This window comes from Mus pahari, chromosome 2 (genome assembly GCF_900095145.1).
Source record: "Mus pahari chromosome 2, PAHARI_EIJ_v1.1, whole genome shotgun sequence".
In the NCBI taxonomy this organism is placed as follows: domain Eukaryota; kingdom Metazoa; phylum Chordata; class Mammalia; order Rodentia; family Muridae; genus Mus; species Mus pahari.
In genome coordinates, this window is record NC_034591.1 from 155,402,470 (window position 1) to 155,422,417 (window position 19,948).

Sequence of the window (19,948 nt, forward strand, 5' to 3'; positions counted from 1 at the left end):
GAAGAATCTCAATATCAAACTATAGACATATGAAAGATGGCATGGAATCCTTCTTCCTTCTATTTAACATCTGTAAGATGCTCTCTCTCTCTTCGTGTGTATTTCCTTTCAAGGTCAAGTAACTCAGAGGATGAGGTCATCCTGGTACTATTGATCTTGCTCACTAGGGCAGTATCCACGCACAGAAACTGAATGAAGGGACATAAAGCCAAGGTGCAAAATGTAACTGGCTGCCTATTTTAGAGACATTTTAGAAGCATCTAATTTGCAGTGTAGCAGGAATCCCAGCTTCTCCATGGTCAAGCACGCCTGGGCATGTCTGGTGACCTGCTGAGGCAAGACTGAGGCACACTGGGTGACACAGGTGGAGGTTGCTTCCTAGAACAGGACTCCTTTTAGTGAAGAGAAAGGAGAGAAACTGTGTAAGAAAGACTTAGTCACGCGATGGAGAGTCATAAATGCAGCTTGGGGTAGCTATGACTCAAATCTGTCTCAAGTCTAGGCCCATGAAAACCCCTCTGGGTCTCTAAAGGCAGCAGAACTCACAAAGAGCTGTTTCACAGAAAGCCTGGGACACGGAGCATAGCGGCCCACCCCAGGTTTCCACTAACAGTGCTGCTCAACACAGTGATCTCCATTTCTCCAGAGGACATCCTCCTAGCTTTGCCTGCTTGGCAGAGTTGGTGCCTGGAACAGCAGAGTCAAGTGTGAGAAGGCAATGGACGACGGAGTGTTAGGTGTGAGGGGTAGAACCAGTGACCCCATTAGTTCTGTGGTTGGTGTGTTTTGAGGAAGGTGCCTAAACTGATACATTTTATAAAGTGATACACAATTGGACAACTGATAAACAGGCATGCAAGAGAGTTGGGGTCGGGCTGGTGAGATGGCTCAGCAGGTAAGAGCACTGACTGCTCTTCCGAAGGTCCTGAGTTCAAATCCCAGCAACCACATGGTGGCTTACAACCATCCATAATGAGATCTGACTCCCTCTTCTGGTGTGTCTGAAGACAGCTACAGTGTACTTATGAATAATAATAAATAAATCTTTAAAAAAAAAAAAAAAGAGAGTTGGGGTCACAAAGAAAGACACCATCATTACAACTGAAGGGACCAGTCAGGGCAGCCACTCTGGATCGAGGTGTGCTCCTTAGACTGCACACACAGCCACGGGATGTGCATTTGGATTTGCCTCTAACTCAGCTGTGTTTCCCCACTGGCTGGGCTCCCACCTTACAATTTTATTCAACTGGCCAACCTGATAAGATCATCACTCAGGAAATTGAGGAAGAGGGTCCAAGGAGAAAAAGGTCAAGGCCACCAAGTTTCTAGAATAGAGCCTTGGGCCTTTATTTAAGGTTTATTGGGTGGGGAGGATTAGAATATTTGCATAAAGTTCTTAGAAGGTGGGGGGGGGGGAGATAAAAAGATTTGAATTTCCTCTGCTAGCTTAGTCCTAATCTCAAACGTTCCACAGAGCAGCTGCCATATACACTGTATCTATGCTTTATTTCACTCCAGTTGTGGTGATCCTTAGTGTACAATCCAAGATGACAACACATTCCTGATCTATCTGCAAGAATGACTCTGAAAGTTAGTGCTTGAGGTTAGCGCCTGGCAGTGTAGCTACGTTTATAAACCACAGTGTCCCATATTGTCTATTACTAATTTTTGCTTTTCCTTGAGGAAACTTTTTTTTGAGGATGTTTCCTTCCACTGGGGGAACACTTTTGCGTTAACACATTACATGTGATAGTATGTATCCAAAGGTTAAGGCTGCAGCTGTACTGTGGGGATATAGGCGTTTTTTCCTTGTGGCCCACACTAGTTGGCCTCAAAGTTGCAACAATCTCTTCTAGCCTCATACTACATGTTGTTTCTTTTATTATGTTTATTTTTTTTTATTAGGGCAGTGAATTCTAGAAACATGAAAATACTCTTCCTGGGGGATCTCTCTCTCTGTGTCTGTCTCTGTCTCTCTCTGTAGCTCTATTAAGAATGCCTGAGGGAATGCTCTGAGACTGCTTTCCCACTCCAGAGCACCAGAGGTGCCCCGGATTCAGGGTGTGAGGTGGGCCCCTCACCAGCCTTCCCCATAAACTTCAGGTCTTTATTTTACAAAGAGCTTATTTACAAAGCATCCCCTCACATAAAAGTTTAGGAAGAAGCAAGGCTTCCCTTGATGTTTAGGGCAGGTTCCACTCTTGCCTGGGGATAGAAGGGAGGAGCCTTTCACTAGTTGCAGTAGTAACCTCTTCCCGGCTTTCTTCTTCACACCCTCCCTCCCTCCCTCTTTTTGAGGCAAGATTTCACTGGCTGTCCCCGAACTGCTATATAGATCAGGCTGGCCTCGAGATCTCGGAGACCCTCCTGCCTCGGCCACCCGAGGCTGGGGTTAAAGGCGCGCCTATTTTAGGTGAGGTAAGTTTGTGCACCACCCACGTGACTGGGAGGGAGGCTGGGAGAGGGGGTCAGAGCTGCTGGAGTTAGACAGTTGCGAGCCGCCATGTGGGTGCTGCGAACCGATCGCCGGCTCCTCTGGAAGCGCGGTTAGAGCGCTCAACGGCCGAGCCAGGGCTACATCCCAGTAACTCTGCCTGCCTACAGCGTCACCCCAGATTTTATTAGAAGCTCCAGGACTTAAAACCTGCGAGGATCTCGAGCCAAAGCGCGCCGCCCACCTCGTCTGAGCTGCCCTCCTTGGGTCGCTGGGACATCGGGACTGGTAAGCGAGCCTGGCTGAGAGTGAGGCCTCTGCCTCCGCGGTGTGGACGTCGGCTCGGCGCCTGAAAAAAAAAAACAAACCAAAACCAAAAACCGATTTATGGAACTTTCTGCACATTTCGGTGGCCTGTCTTTTGAGTATGGCAAGCGCTCAGCCGGCCTGACACTTGCTCCACCTATGGCTCCCTTCTACAGGACACCTCCCCCACCATGCCCCCCACACACTCGATCTGAGCGGATGCTTCTCTCTAGAGAAGTCCCGGGCTGTGAAAATCCCCACCGACTTCGGGTTTCGAGGGCTCGTCCCGCCTCCGCCCCGAGCGGGAAGGCGTGGGAAGGGCCCGAGAAACTCTGGAGGGGCCGGGCCGGCCGGGGGCGTGGCCGCCGCGGCGCGCAGGCGCGCTGCCTCCTCCGCGTGAGTGCGCGCGTTCCGGCGCGTGTCCCCGCGCGGGCCCCGTAGCGCGTGTGGCGCCTGACGCAGCCCCGCGGGCCCTCCTCCCGCTCTGCGGCGGCCGCGCGGAGTTTGGGGCGTGCGGGCGCGGAGGCGGGGGGTGGCGGGGGCCGAGGAGGCGGCGGCGAGAGGAGGCGGAGGAGCAGCAGGCGCCGCCATGGCCGCCGCGCTCGCCGACATGGCCGACCTGGAGGAGCTCTCCCGCCTCAGCCCGCTGTCCCCCGGCAGCCCCGGGCCCGCCGCGGCGCGCGGCCGGGCCGAGCCGCCGGAGGAAGAGGAGGAGGAGGACGACGAGGAGGAGGCGGAGGCAGAGGCGGTGGCCGCGCTGCTGTTGAACGGGGGAGCGGGCGGCGGCGCGGGGGGCGGCGAGGCGGAGACCATGTCGGAGCCGAGCCCCGAGAGCGCCAGCCAGGCGGGCGGGGACGAGGACGAGGACGACGAGGACGACGAGGACGAGGGCAGCAGCAGCGGCGGCGCCGAGGAGGAGAGCAGCGCCGAGAGCCTGGTGGGCAGCAGCAGCGGCGGCTGCAGCGGCGACGAGACGCGCTCGCTGAGCCCGGGCGCGGCGAGCAGCAGCAGCGGCGATGGGGACGGCAAGGAGGGCCTGGAGGAGCCCAAGGGACCGCGGGGCGGCCCGGGCGGCCCGGGCAGCGGCGGCGGTAGCAGCAGCAGTAGCGTGGTGTCGAGCGGCGGCGACGAGGGCTACGGCACCGGGGGAGGCGGGAGCAGCGCGACCTCCGGGGGCCGGCGGGGCAGCCTGGAGATGTCGTCCGACGGGGAGCCGCTGAGCCGCATGGACTCGGAGGACAGGTCAGTGCGCCGCCAAGGGGGACTCCTCCGGGACCTGACCGAGGGGACTCAGGGGACTTCTTCCTGATTCGAGGGGACTCTGCGTGGATCCCGTCTAGGGGACTCCTCCCGGACCCCACCGAGGGGACCAAGGGGACTCCTCTTGGACCCCATTGGGCTGACTTCCTTGCCCGATCCCCTCCCACCTCCTGGACCCGGTGGCCCAGCCGGGGGCGGGGGGGGGAACCTTCTGGCAGCGATCCCTTGCTCTGTAGACTCCCGGGCTCCGCCGAGGGGACCGAGGGGACTTTCTCGCCGCAGTCCTTTCCGTTCATTGCCTCTCCTTCCCTGCCCCGCCCGCCTGCCCGCCTTGGGAACGGCTTCGCCGGAATCTCCCCTGCCCTCGACTCTGGGACCCCAGACCCGGGGGACTTTCTCTCCGGGATCTCCCGCCCCTGATTCTCAGCCCCTCCCCCCAAGATCTCAACTTGGAAATCCCGGGCGGCCGCCGCGCCCCTCTCTCGCCTCTGAGAGCGGCTTCCAACTCCTCACCATCCCCCTCAACTCTCCTTTCCCCACCCTCCTTTCCTCTGCGCGCGGTTCTCCTTTCGGACCGAAGGACGACTCTGTCCCGGAGACAGCCCCCCAAAACGGCTCAGACGTTCCAGCCGAGCTCCAGAGGCCCTTGATGTACACCTCGGTACACAAGGTTAGCTTCGTGCATCGGTGTTCCGGAACACTTTTCAGAACTGCAATTGACAAGTGTTTTCCAATATGGCTGGTCTCCTGGATCTCACAGAACTAACTTGTGCAGGGAGGAGACCCCTCACCCCTGGCTTTGCTTTACTTTTATAAAGAACTGTTGGTCCGTTATGTGTAATCACTGCTTCTCAGATCCCTCACATATGTCAGTTATATCATCTCGGGATTTGAGTTTTGGTCATCAAATCTGAGGGAGGGACCAAGTTTTAAAACACAGAAAGACCATTGTGGAAAGGAACAGTGAATTTGAATTGATGTCCTTTACAGTTACTTTGCTGAATCGGAAATAATTGGGAGTCACAAGATACAGTCATGTATGTGGGGTTTTTTTGTTTGTTTTGTTTTTTGTTTTGGAAGGTAGGGTGATAACATATTTCCCACTTGATCCATCATATATGTTGACGTTTAGACTTTTAATTCCAAGGTAGATTTTGCCATAGCTCCTAGCAAATAATTTTATTTATTAAATTAAGATTGGGTCTATGTAGTCTGGCTAGCATAGAATTCCTGATCCTTGTACCACAACATGATTTCCAAACTGTTAGGTATCTGGAGGAATCGTTACTGTTCTAGAGCTTGTTCTAGATAGAACATTTAAGAAATGTAGTATGTTTTGGTTGCTGCTCTAAGTTTTGATTGTAAAATTTCATAATTGAAGTCTATTTTTAATGTACTTCTAAAAGAATCTCATGCTTAATATGTTCTTAAGGTACATTGAACACCTGCTAGTTTTTGAAGATTAGAATTTATAAGCCAATAGTGATTTCTCTCCGTGGGCTGAATTTGGGGTTGGGGGGAGGGTGTCTGCCTAATATAACCCAGTTACCCTTTCTTGAGAATTCAACCTTACCTACCTTAGCCTCTAGATAAGAGTTCACACCACACTATCCCTGGCCTTTGATTTGATTTGAAGTTACAGCATCCTGAGGTCTTTAGGGATTCTGGTTGCCTACAAAGATGAGCATGTTCCTAGTCAGTGATAAGGGACCAGTCTGGGGAAAAAAAAAAAAAACCCTCAGGAATTCTTTTTGACACTTGAAAACTGAGATACGTAAATACTTGCTCTTTCTCCTCCAACAATCTTTACGACGGGCGTTCACTGTGTAGCCCAGGCTGGTCTGGGATTCACAGAAATCCTCAACCTCCCAGTGCAGCGTCCACCTAATATCTACCACAAGAATTGAATGGGTGTAAATCAGACTGCTCCTTAGGAAAACCAAGAGAGGTTGTGCTAAACTGTGGGTGTGGGTGGGGAGGACAATATCTTTAAGAAACCCCGTGGTACAGCCTGTTCTGGGGGCTGCTCTGTGCTGCTGGAAGCTGTCACTTTGCTCAGGTAAAACCGAGGCTGTCCTTCAGAAACACTGTTGATTCTAACTACACATGAAGAAGAAGCATGTTCTGTTACTCATCATGCATGTTTCACTGATATCTACCAACTCTTCCGCACATCCGTGTTTGATGTGTCATCCTCATGTTGAGGATGCCTGAGAGGGGTTATTTTAACTTGTGCTAAGCAGATGGGAACAACTTGAGTGTCTCACAGAAAACAGCGTTTGGAGAGATGCAGCTGGGTGGAACAAGGTTCACACCTCCATGACTCCTTCAGAGAAGACTTGGAATAGTTCACTTTATTTCATTTTTAAGGAAGGGTTTAAGGTTCTAGGGCAGGGTGTAGGGTGGGGTGGGATGGGAAGGTTCAAATCCACCCTGCCTCGGAAATACGTGGAACATGCAGGAAGGCATTGGGACAGGAGCAGGAAGCTGGCCGGTCACATTATGGCCATGCTGTGAGATTGAGCATGGCAAAAGCCTGTGGGTTTCTTCTTTTTTTCCCCTTTGTCTTTTTTTTTCGGGGGGGGGGGCTCGGTCTCTGTGTAGCCCTGGCTGTCTTGTAACTCCGTAAGTAGACTAGGCTGTCCTCAAGCTCAGGTCAGTTTGCTTCTTTCTGCTGCACAACAGAGAGAAAGCTTGGACTGGGTCCCACCTACAGTTAGACCTTTGAGATGTCTCTTGGGGAGCTGTCCACGCCATGGTGTGGGGGGTGGGGATCAAGTTGTTCATGGAAGAGGACAGTGGGACTTTAGTGGCTTACAGCTCTGGCCTAGAATAGTTCACTTGAAATAAGTGGGATGTGTTTCAGAGTTGTACTCGTCGTCCCCCACCCTCTCCATTATTTTCAGGGGACAGTGAATTTCTGGTTAAACAATAGTTAAATAATTTGGTTTCATTTGGTATTGAATATCAATTTTGACATAACTCAGTGAAGAGTAATATGGGTATCAAGTACAGATAAGGTTAAACAAGCATGTTTGCTTCCTTTTTCCTTTATTAACATTTATTTATTGGCGTATGTCTGTACACCAGGTGCACTACAAAATTCAAGGGGGACTTGATAGTTCTCTCCATCCTGTGTGGTCTGTGTGAACTCAGGGCAGCCAGCGTTGCAGGAAATGCATTCACCAGCTGAACCACTTCACTGGCCCATTCTTGCTTTCTTAATGCTTTTAAACATTGGCAGCTGAAAAAAGCTATTGTGGTGATCATTTCAGGGTAGTTGCTTTTTCACCTGCGTGAGGAACCCTTAATAGTGAAATTGGATTGTAGCCTTGATGGTTTTGGAATACCTCTTGTTGGCTTTGAGTTTTATGATTCAGAGTTAGATTAAAGATCCTTATTTTTATTTTTATGTTTTGGACCTAGTCTGACTCTGGTTTAGACTGGCTTGGCATTCACTCTAACCTAAGCTAGCCTCCAACTTCTGACAGCCTTCAGTCTCCTGAAGGTTGGGATTGCAGGTGTGAGTGAGCTACCCTGCTGCTTAGGAGCCAGCATTCTCATTCTTGCTCTCGCTCTTTTTTTTTTTTTTTTAAGATTTATTTATTTATTATGTTTAAGTACACTGTAGCTGTCTTCAGATCTTGTTACGGATGGTTGTGAGCCACCATGTGGTTGCTGGGATTTGAGCTCCGGACCTTTGGAAGAGCAGTCGGGTGCTCTTACCCACTGAGCCATCTCATCAGCCCCGCCAGCATTCATTCTTGAGCTTACCTTCAGAGTGCACCAAGCTCTGGATTGATTCATAGCTAATTTCAAGGAAGGGAGTTGTAAGTTTTGTAGTTAATTGATGGGAAGATAAGTAGCTTAAAGTTCTTTAAAAGGTGAGGCGTTCCATTGACAGCAACATCCTTATCTTCTGAACTCTTTTTAAAAAAAGGATTTATTTATTTTTATGTATATGAGTACACTGTTGCTGTCTTCAGACCCACCAGAAGAGGGCATTGGATCCCATTACAGATGGTTGTGAGCCACCATGTGGTTGCTGGGAATTGAACTCAGGACCTCTGGAAGAGCAGTCAGTGCTCTTAACCTCTGAGCCATCTCTCCAGCCCTCTGAACTTTTTCTATTGGAATGGTTAGTTTTTCAGGTTTTGAAAAAACATTTAGAAAATCTGTGGTGGTACACGCCTTTTTAATTGCAGCACTCTGGAATCAGAGGCAGCAACCTGGTCTACAGGACAACCAGGATTGAAACAGAAGAATTCTGTCTTAAAAGAAAAAAGAAAACACGTTAAACATTGAATTAATCTTCTGTTATACCTTAAAATTTATTCACATTTTTTTTTAAAGATTTATTTATTTGTTATATGTAAGTATACTGTAGCTGTCTTCAGACACTCCAGAAGAGGGAGTCAGATCTTGTTAAGGATGGTTGTGAGCCACCATGTGGTTGCTGGGATTTGAACTCTGCACCTTTGGAAGAACAGTCGGGTGTTCTTACCCGCTGAGCCATCTCACCAGCCCTTATTCACATTTTTTAAGTATGCATTTTCTTTTTATAGAAAAACAATTAACTAGAAATGCCTAGATATTAGACTATTTGATTTAATGGTGTCCTTTACAAACATGCATTAGACATTCTTGTTTTTGAAAGACTTCTTTTAAATTAAATGTAGTTACGTGTTTATCTGTACTTGAGGGTGCAAGTGATTTCAGAGATGAGAGGCATTGGTTCCTTGGAGCTGGAGTTCCAGGCAGCTGTGAGCCTCCTGTGGTGATCCTGGGACCTTGCTTTTCTTCAGAAGAGTAGCATGTTTGCCCATGACTTAATGTGAGTTAGTTATCTCTCTAGCCTTATATTAGAAGTATTGTAGTGAAAGTGACTCATTTCTCAATTGATTAAATGATATGTCATACAAAGTGGTTGAGAACTAGGTTAAAGCATATTTAATAGTATTTTAAAAGATTGTGGTTTTGTGTGTGCGTTTGAGAGCATGAGTGCAGGACCTGTTATGTATGTAGGGGGTTTGGTTTTGTTTTGTTTTGTTTTGTTTTGTTTTGGAAGGTAGGGTGATAACATATTTCCCACTTGATCCATCATGTGTCTTGATGTTTAGACTTTTAATTCCAAGGTAGATTTTGCCATAGCTCCTAGCAAATAATTTTATTTATTAAATTAAGATTGGGTCTATGTAGTCTGGCTAGCATAGAACTCCTGATCCTTTTACCACAACATGATTTCCAAACTGTTAGAATTACAGCCAAGTCCTATCACACCTAGTAGCTCAGCAAACTTGATCAATCACAAGTGAAGATTTTTTTTAAAAAGATTTATTTATTGTGTGTAAGTACACTGTAGCTGTCTTCATATACTCCAGAAGAGGGCATCAGATCTTGTTACAGATGGTTGTGAGCCACCATGTGGTTGCTGGGATTTGAACTCAGGACCTTTGGAAGAGCAGTCGGTGCTCTTAACCGCTGAGCCACCTTTCCAGCCCCACAAGTGAAGATTTTATTATACTTTACCTGTCATTTGTTAATGGTGGAAGCTGCAGTGGAGAATTTGGTAGCAGTGCACTGAACCATGATGCCATTTCATCATGGAGCACTCCTGCAGTGTGGCGGGTGGGAGCAACACGGGGAATGTCTATGGCATCAGTGTGGACTGGCTGCTTTCTCCTAGAGTTGATCTGAGAAGGAGCAGAAGGGAAGCCGCAGAGCTCTTTGAGCTAGATAGACCTCTGATAAATGTTTCCTTTAGTTTTTCTGTGCATTTATGTGTGTACCACATGTGTGCTTGGTGCCATTGGCCTTGGGATTGGAGTTAGGATGCTTTTGGGAATTAAGCCCAGATCCTGTGGAAGAGTAGCCAGTGCTCTTAACAACTGAGTGATGTGTAGTACCTTAGTAGCCTCTTCTGTTTCTTTTTCAGTCTCTGGTAACATTTAATGGCTTTTTCACCTGGGAGCAAAACAAACTTTTAGACCTTCAGAACTCTACAGTTTATCTGGGGAGTGTGGTGCACACCCCCCACCCCCACCCCCCCATCTCATCACTTGGTGGACAGAGGTAGGAGGATCATCCAACAAGTACCAGGTTGGGTTAGCCTACTTGAGGTCCAGGCTGGCAGAGGCTAATTATTGTATCTAGAACTTGACTCAAAAACCAGCCACTCCTACCCCAACCCCTCAAATGAAACCAAATGCAAACATCCTAACATGATTACTGCTTTTCTGGCCACTTTGTTGTGTGTGTGAGCATTTGGTTTTGGGTGGTCTCCTTGTTGATCCACCTGCCTTGGCCTCCTTTGTGCTAGGGTCACAAGGATCCTTAAGTTTTCCTTCATGTACTTTTGGGGTGTGTTTTGTTTTTGGAATCAGAGGACAACTTGTAGGAGTCTTTTATCATGTTGGTATCTGGGAGAAAACTCATTGGCTGGATCCCCTGAAACAAAAGTTATAGACAGTTAGTTGTCTGTCTATAACTCTCCAGGTCCCTCCCACCTCCTTTTAAAATTTTTTTTCATTATTTTTTATTTTTTTTGGTGGGTACTAAGGGGGCAGGTCTTTTCTAGACCAGGCTAACCTGGAAATTTTGTACACCAGACAAAGATCTTTTATCAACCTTCTGGGTTCTGGGATTACAGTCATGATCAGCAATACCTAGTGGCAGTTTTAAAAGAGACTCTAAAACCTTTTTTTGGTTTTTCGAGACAGGGTTTCTCTGTATAGCCCTGGCTGTCCTGGAACTCACTTGGTAGACCAGGCTGGCCTCGAACTCAGAAATCCGCCTGCCTCTGCCTCCCGAGTGCTGGGATTAAAGGCCTGCGCCACCAGGCCCGGCTGCTGCTCTGCTCTTAACCAGGGTGTTTCCAGCTTCCTGGAAAAAAAAACAAAAAACAAAAAAACAAAAAACCAAAAAAACAAAAAAATCAACAGGGTTGTTTTTTTTTTGTTTTTTTGGTGTTTTGTTTGTTGTTTTGTTTTGTTTTGTTTTGTTTTTTTTCAATGTAAAAGGCAACACTTTGTTGTGTAGCTGTATAGTCTGCCGGGGATTGCTACTGTCTCCAGCTAGAGAGCCAAGGGTGTAGTAGTGCTGAAGGGCTGTCTACTGGAGAAACAGACTCAGTGTGGAGTGAGAGGCCATAGAGGAGAGCAGCCTGTTTGTTTTCCACAGACTGCATTTCATCATTGTTGCATAAAGTCCCTTTTGACCAATTTAGTGAATGCTGCTGGGTCTTGGGGAGACAAATCCTTTGTCTTTTTCTAGAGGAGTCATTGTGGGGATAGACAGTAATCTTTTTTTTTTTTTTCATTTTGATTAGAAAAACCCATTTTGGCTATTAGTTTTACTGCGATAATTAGATGTAATTAGAGCAATAGCAGTAATAATTTCTTGGTTTAGTTTAATGATTTTTAATGTACTTCTAATTTTTATGATCAGTTCAACGTGACAGCCATATGTTTTACTTTAAGCTATCTCTCTAGTCCCTTATCCTGAGTTTTTAATTATTTTTTGCAACGGGGTCTTACTGTGTAGCTCTGGCTAACCTGGAACTCACAGAGATATGCCCACCTCTGCCACCCAGATGCAGAGATTGGAAAGGAAAGCAGGTGCCTGGCTAGAGCAGTCCTTGTGAGCTGCAGTGGGCTTGGTGGAGAGAAGCACCTGTTAGAGGTCTTTCTTGTTAGCAGTTAGATGGATTGCCACACATGGCTCATTCATTCCTTTTGTAAGCTCAAAGCCAGTTTGGGATACATAGCAAGACCTGAGTCAGAAACAACTCAACCCAACTAAAAAGCCTAAGGTTCTATTGTTTACTCTGCCGACCTTTTTCAATGCTCTTAGATGTATGTTTTTTTTGTTTCCAGATTAAGCAATTTTCATTTGGTACATAGGGTCATGTTTGCTTCACCCTGTTTATCCCCTCTGTCCTCTTTGAGATAGGCTCTCACTGTTTGCTCAGACTCGCCTAGAACTTGGTTGATAATGTGTCCAGTGGAAAACAAAAGCTAACAAGGGTCTTTCTCTCAGGGGGTTCCAGGTGTGAGCCCTGCACCTGCATCCTGAGAGGGACAGACAGTTCAGTTCCAGATCAGAACTGCTGGTGGGCCCTCCTCACACTGCCAGAGGCTTACAGACAAGTCACACCAGGTGGCCCATACTCTATCCTGAAAAATGGGAATTTTGGAATCCTTGTTTTATAGGCTGTAGAGATGTACCACACATGCAGGAGTCCCCAGATTCCCTATATATGTAACTCCCTATGTATGTATATTTAGGATTTTGTACTAATTAGGTGAATTGAAAGGTTCCTAAAGGCTGTGCTTTTCTCTGGTCCGGGTGTGGTGACGCATGCCTTTAATCCCAGCACTCAGGAGGCAGAGGCAGGCAAATTTCTGAGTTTGGGGTCAGCCTGGTCTACAAAGTGAGTTCCAGGACTGCCAGGGCTACACAGAGAAACCCTGTTTAACACCCCCCTCCCCCCTCCCCCCCAAAAAAGACTGTGCTTTTCATTATTGACAAGGGAAAAAGTCTGATCTCTTATAGATTAGAGAAGTTCTCACTGGAATCTCCAAACCAGGACCTTCATTTGTCTTGAAGGAAGGATTTGGAGTAAGCATTCGGGCTTAAGTTCCTGGTGCCTTAATCCTTTCCTGTCACACTCAGAGCACGGTGGGTTCCAGCCCTTTAATATAAAAATGCTGTTCTCACAGTAGTGGACATTTTGATGTGTGTTGAGAAAATACAATTTAAAAACAATTTACAGGATTCAGTGCTGCAGTTGGAATACATTCTGTGTTCCCTCCTGCACAGCACAGTGATTATTGTAAGTGATGATGTTTAAGGTTACAGAGGTGCTCATTACTCTAGTTTGCTCAGCCATTTGTACAGATAGTAAAACATCATTTTGCCCCATAAATACGTACAGCTATGTGTCATTCAGAATTAAAACAACTTACGAATTTCCAGTAGTGATTGAAAATTTTTCTTCAAGTGGAATTCTATATGGAGCCACAATACACAAAAATGAAAGTGATATTTGATTAGCATTGATTTGTAGGGCAGGTCTTTAGACTTTTCGTTACATTTTAATTTATTTCCTGTGCATGTGTGAAGGCATATCTGCAGAGGAACAGCTTTGCAGGAGTTGGTTCTGTCCCTCATCACTACAGTTAATTTGTTTGGTTTTGAGACACTGTCAGATTGTAACCCAGGTTACCTGCACTGAGGGGCTCCCCCCACCCCCAATTTTCCATCTTGTTTTTACCTTTTGCTTTTTTTTTTTTTTTTTTTTGGTCCTGGAGATTGAACTAAGGTCTTCATAATTAATAGGCAAGCATTCCACTAATGCATGTACACTCTGGTCTGAAATTGAATTTCATTAACTTTGGTGCTGGATATTGGATCTTGGACCTGCTATGGAGGCAACCTACCATCTTGTTATACCCCAATTTGAGCTTTTTCATAATAAAAATGTGAGGAGCCAGATGTGATGATGGTTTTGTAGGAGGTCTATGAGTTCAACAAAGCAAACCCCCAGAAACCAGTACAAGATCTCACAAACTAAAACCGATTGATAGACATTTCAGTCTTTTGGGATAGAGATGAATTTTAAAAGTTTACTCATTGCCAGCCGGGGCAGCATGGCAAGACTGGCGATGATTTTTGGGGGATGGATGAGGGGTGTGTTATCAAGATGACTTAGCAGCTAAAAGTGCCCTCTAACTATGCCTGATGACGGGACGAACAACCCCTGCAATTGTGTCCCCATCCCATGAAATTTTTTGTTTCTGTTAATTTATTATCAATCTACCATTCATAGATCTTAAAAACTCAAAGCAAGTCCCTAAGAAGCCACTTGAAAATTCCTAGATTGTCTGGGAGTTAGAGGCATGAAACTCAGCCTCAAAACCAAAACCAAAAAGTGTGCTACAGGTATAAAATGAGTGGTAAAGAAGTTTGAAATGTAAATAAATATAATCTAATAAAAATTGCTTCATAGCGAGGCATGGTGGCGCACGCCTTTAATCCCAGCACTTGGGAGGCAGAGGCAGGTGAATTTCTGAGTTCGAGGCCAGCCTGGTCTTCAAAGTGAGTTCCAGGACAGCCAGGGCTACACAGAGAAACCCTGTCTCGAAAAACAAACAAACAAAAAAAACAAAAAAAACAAAAAAAACAAAAAAAACAAAAAAAACAAAAAAAAAAGAAAAGAAAAGAAAAGAAAAGAAAAAAGAAAATCTCAATCCTGGGGCTGGAGAGATGGCTCAGCAGTTAAGACCACTGACTGCTCTTCCGAAGGTTGCTGAGTTCACTTCCCAGCAACCACATGGTGGCTCACAACCATCTGTAATGGGATCCAGTGCCCTCTTCTGATGTGCCTGAAGACAGCTACATTGTACTTACCTATAATAAATAATTCTTTAAAAAAAAACAAAAAAGCAAAACCAACAACAACAACAAAAAAACAAAAACAAAAAAACTCAGTCCCTAGAGGCAAAGGAATCTCAACATCAGGGAGACAGATACTGAGACTGGACCAGCCTTGGCTGTAGAGTGAGACTTTGTATCAGAAAACAAAAACAATTTTTTGTTTTGTTTTTTTCTGAGTCAGGGTTTCTCTGTATAGCCCTGGCTGTCCTGGAACTCACTCTGTAGACCAGGCTGGCCTCGAACTCAGAAATCCGCCTGCCTCTGCCTCCCGAGTGCTGGGATTAAAGGCGTGTGCACCACCACGCCCGGCAAAAACAATTTGAGACTGAAGAGTGGTTTATATGCTAGAGGACCTAAGTTCAGTTTCCAGCATTCACATTGGTGATTCATAACTACCAGTTCTAGGAGACCCAATGCCCTCTTAGTATCCTTGGCATAGAGACATAGTCAAAATTGTACATATTTTTTTTTAAAAAGGCTGTGTGTGTGTGGGGGGCAATGGCGATGGTTTGATTTTTAAGATATATTCACAGTGAGTGGATCATTCTCTTAAGCTATCTTCCAGTTCTTGGCAGTCCTGCCTCAGCCCCACATCACCCAGCTTTGTATTTGATTTTGAGGCACTATTGTATTTTTGCCTTGTAAAGCATTGCAGTGGAATGGAGAATGTGGTGAGTATGTTAGTTGTATGGAGCAGAATGTTATATGTAAGTCAGTATTTGTAAGATCGTATTGGTGACTTTCTAATAGTAACAGCCCTTTCCTTCTCTTACAGCATAAGTAGTACGCTAATGGACATAGACAGCACAATTTCCAGTGGACGTTCAACCCCGGCCATGATGAATGGACAAGGGAGCACTACTGCTTCAAGCAAACACATTGCCTATAACTGTTGCTGGGACCAGTGCCAGGCGTGCTTCAACTCCAGCCCAGACCTGGCAGACCACATTCGCTCCATACATGTAGATGGTCAGCGTGGAGGGGTTGGTTTTGCCATTTTTTTCATTCTGTATTTTTTTTTGTATTATTTATAATTGCAAATAGGATTTTTTTCTTCATGAGAGGAATTGGTGAATTTCCCTCTTAAATATTGTTATTACCCTCTCTGCTTGCTAGGATTAATTACATGATGGAAATTTTGTATTTCAGTTTGTTCCTAGACAGGTTGTTTTGAAGAAACAAACCCTTTCAAGCTATAGTAGACATATATATAAATGGACACAGTGACTCCCAAGGCTCTGGCACTGGAGAGGAAGGCATCTGGGAACCAGTGTAGTGTGTGCGACTCCTGTGGGAAGCCTTAGTTACTCTGATGGGATTCAGCCTGCTGGAGACACGGTGCCAGGGTTGGTACATGTAGCCAGCGCATGGGATTTGAAGGGATTAGAGCCATCTTTCCAGCCCCCTTTAAAATTGTATTTACTTTTATGTGTATAGGTGCTTTCGACTCTACTTAGTGACATGGGTGTCTTTGAAGAGTGGCCTAAAACTTTTTGTGTTGGCTATGCTATGCTAGCCTTGACTTTGGCACCTTTTCTTCTGAGTTCTGGGCATCTAGGCATGTACCACTATGCCAGGCGAGTTTGTTTTACCGAATTTTTGTCTAGTGTTCCCTAATAATATGTAGGATTCTCCATATCACCTGAGAGTGGACTATGGCTTTATTAACATGGTCAAACCTTAATTATTTCTAGCACCCACTGCTGAGTTCGGAGAGGTAAGTACTGGGGAGGCAGCGGCAGTTGGACTCTGAGTCTGAGGTCAGTGTGGTCTGCATGGCAAGTTCTAAGCGAGGCTACATTTTAAGACAGTGCCTCAGAAAAACAAAAACAAACAGAATAATAGACATTTTATACTTGAAGCGTTTCTAAAAATCAAGTATAAAAATGTTTTTCAAGGCAAGAAATGGCAGGGTGATGTCTAGTTAGAGATTGTGAGGATGCATGGGAGGCCCTGCTTCAGAAGGAGACAGGTGGGGCTGGAGATAGAGGAGCACAGGCTCAGGTTCTGGTCCTAGAACTCCAGTTCCAAGGGAATCCAGTGCTGTCATCTATCCTCCTAAGTAAGGTAATGTATGCGTGCAGTACATAACAGATATTTGGGCAAAACACACAAGCACTCTAAAAATGAGGATTAAGAAAAAATAACAAGCCGGGCGCACGCCTTTAATCCCAGCACTTGGGAGGCAGAGGGAGGCGGATTTCTGAGTTTGAGGCCAGCCTGGTCTACAAAGTGAGTTCCAGGACAGCCAGGGCTATACAGAGAAACCCTGTCTAAAAGAAAAAAAAAGAAAAGAATAACAACAAAGCACACCCACTTGTGAAATAGCTACAGTTGTGCATCTAAAGTCTTAGGTTCTGCTTTCCTCTTTTCTTACTTTTCCTTCCCTTCTCTTTCCTTGTCCATTCCTTGGTTTTTTGAGAGACAGGGTCCCTCTGAAAGCCCCAGATTAGTCACTTATTAGGTGACAGAGGCACACACTTTTAATCACAGCGATTGGCAGGCAAAGGCAGGTGGATTTGGAGCTACCCTGGTCTACAGAGCTAGTTCTAAGACAGTCAAGACTATTTAGAGGAGCCTTGTCTCAAAAAAGAGTAGTCACTTAAGATTTTAGATTAATAGAGCCAGCAGGTCTCTAAAAATCTAGTAACCGGTCTCTAAAAATCTTGGGCCATGAGTGGTTGAGCCAGACTCCTGGTAGAGGTCAGCCTAGGCCACATTGAGGGGGCCTGTCATCATCATCATTATTATTATTATTATTATTATTATTATTAGATTTTTAAAAAAGATTTATTTATTATTACATCTAAGTACACTGTAGCTGTCTTCAGATGCACCAGAAGAAGGCATCAGATCTCATTACGGATGGTTGTGAGCCACCATGTGGTTACTGGGATTTGAACTCAGGACCTTTGGAAGAACAGTTGGTGCTCTTACCCGCTGAGCCATCTCTCCAGCCCTATTAGATATTTTCTTCATTTACATTTCAAATGCTGTCCCCAAAGTCCCCATACCCTCCTCCTACCCTGGTCCCCAACCTACCCACTCCTGCTTCTTGGCCCTGGCATTCCCCCAAGGGCCTCCTCCCATTGATGGCCAACTAGGCCATCCTCTGCTACATATGCAAATAGAGACACAACTCTGGGGGTACTGGTTAGTTCATATTGTTGTTCCTCCTCTAGGGTTGCAGCCCCCTTCAGCTCCTTGGGTACTTTCTCTAGCTCCTTCATTAGGGGCCCTGTGTTTGATCCTGTAGATGACTATGAACATCCACTTCTGTATTTGCCAGGCATTGGCATAGCCTCACAAAAGATAGCTATATCAGGGTCCTATCAGCAAAATCTTTCTGGCATATGCAATAGTGTCTGGGTTTGGCTGTTATATATGGGATGGATGAAGGGGTCTGTCTTAAAAAACCAAGTCATCCAAATAAAATTGAAAGTCTCTAGTGCTAGAAAACTAGGGTTATCTTGTTTTTAAATATTGTGTTGATATATATTTTCTTCCTCTTTTTCCTTCCCTCCTTCCTTCCTTTTTTATTTATATGTTGTAGTTTTTCAAGACTGCTGATCTGTGTAGTCCTGACTATCCTGCAACTCACAAATCTGCCTGCCTCTGCCTCTGGAGATTTGGGATTAAAGGTGTGCCCAGCTATGTTAATATTTCTGTTGATGTTACTTGGGTTGAAAATTTAAGACAGTTCAGTCCATCATTAGCCAGTCAGGAGATTTACACTCAGGAGTATATATGTGTGCTTACCAAATAGTACTGAATTATTTTCTGTAATGTATAGCATTTCACCATTTTCTTTTTCTAGGATTATTTTGAGACAGGATTTCACTGTGTAGACCACACTGACCTTGAATTTTCAGATCTGCCTGCTTCTGCCTCAGGAGTGATGGCTGGGATTAAAGGTGTGTGCCACTCACTGCACCCATTAGACTGGGTTTCTTTAAGGAACTCCAAAAAAAAAAAAAAAAAAAAAAAAAAACTATTCATTTAATGAATATGAGTATACTATAGCTGTTTTCAGATGGTTGTGAGCCACCATGTGGTTGCTGGAAATTGAACTCAGGACCTCTGGAATAGCAGTCAGGGCTCTGAACGGCTGAGCCATCTCTCCAGCCTTTTAAGGAACCTTTTAAGTATCTGTCTAAATATGTTTGTATCACATTTATCTGTTTGTTTATTTTGTATGTGGGGGAGGTGGGAGTATAGAGATCAGAGGGCAGTTTGTCAGTATTGGTTATTTCACTATGTGAATCTGAGGATTGAACTCAGTTTTTCAGGCTTGGTGGCAAGTGCCTTTGCCCAGTGGGTCACCTCACTGGCCAAAATCTTGGGAATGTTTTTCTTGGTAGGGATATTGAACAAAAGGCCTTTGTGGTTACCCCTTGAGCTTCCTCTGTAGCCCAGATCGGCTTTGCACTCATGTCCTGCCTCATCCTGCTGAGCAGCTGCAATTACAAGCCTGCTCTGCTAGTGAGTGGTTAAAGGGACTTTTAAATTTTGGAGAGTAAAGCATTGTAGGATGAACAGAGGAGCGCCAGGAACCATTGAGGAGGACGTGTTCTGAAATGTAGTGTCTGCCTAAGTGAAGTTTATGTGCAGTATCCTGGGAACAGTTATTTAGAAGGGCAACAGTGATGTTGCCTTGTTCGATAGAGTAAGCTCTTTCAAAGATTTTATTATTTATTTCATGAAAGTACACTGTAGCTGTCTTCAGACATTCCAGAAGAGGGCATCATGTTTCATTACGGTTGATTGTAAGCCACCATGTGGTTGCTGGGAATTGAACTCAGGGCCTTCAGAAGAGCAGACAGTGCTCTTAATCACTGAGCCATCTCTCCAGCCCCGTAAGCTCTGGTTTTTTAAGATTGGGACTCATATAATCTAGGCTGGCCTCTTGTAGTCTCTTGCCTCTACTTTCCAGTTGCTGAGATTCTCCAGGTTAGTGTATTCTCTGAAAGTACTCTACCAACCACTGGAGGACACAGCAGTCCCACCTGACAGTCCTACCTACTGTGCCTGCTAAGGAGCTAGGTCAGGCCCATGTCACCAGTCCATCTGAGAAAGTCAGAAGGCCAAAGTAGACCCCAGAAGTTCACCTTGACTCAGTCATTAGTTCATAAACTGAGGTGCTTGCTGCCCACTTCCCAAGGAGGCTAGAAGAGAATGTCAGAATCCCTAGAACTGAAGTTAGATTGTTTGAGCTGCCATGTGGGTGCTGGGAATATGACACGTGTCCCTGCAAAGAGCAACCAGTGCTCTTAGACACTGAGTTGTCTCTCTAGTCCTGCATTTAAAAAAAATTTTTTTTTTTGTTATTTTGCTTTGAAATCCCAGGGCTTTGTGCACTGTAGGCAAGCACTCTACCACAGAGCTATATTCTCACCCTAATGCACTTGTCTTCAGTCTTCATATACTTTGGTATGTTTATATGTAGTACAGTGTAGTGTTAGAATGATTCTGTATATAATGGTTTTTAGGAAGAAGAGTTTCAAGTCAAAG

At 45.6% G+C, this 19,948-nt stretch overlaps 1 protein-coding gene across 3 annotated transcripts in view; it reads left to right on the forward strand.

The window, feature by feature from the left end:
• Window positions 1-3,134: 3,134 nt before the first annotated feature.
• Window positions 3,135-19,948, forward strand: part of Aebp2 (AE binding protein 2) — a 57,353-nt gene continuing 40,539 nt past the window's right edge. For 2 of the 3 annotated variants that reach the window (XM_021190515.2, XM_029534885.1), the window contains exons 1-2: window positions 3,280-3,982; window positions 15,213-15,420. In XM_021190515.2, coding sequence (XP_021046174.1) covers window positions 3,330-3,982; window positions 15,213-15,420 — 861 coding nt within the window. In that variant the 5' untranslated portion in view covers window positions 3,280-3,329. Of the gene's footprint in view, window positions 3,983-15,212; window positions 15,421-19,948 lie in introns of all 3 variants that reach the window. The other variant, XM_021190516.1, reaches the window with a different exon arrangement.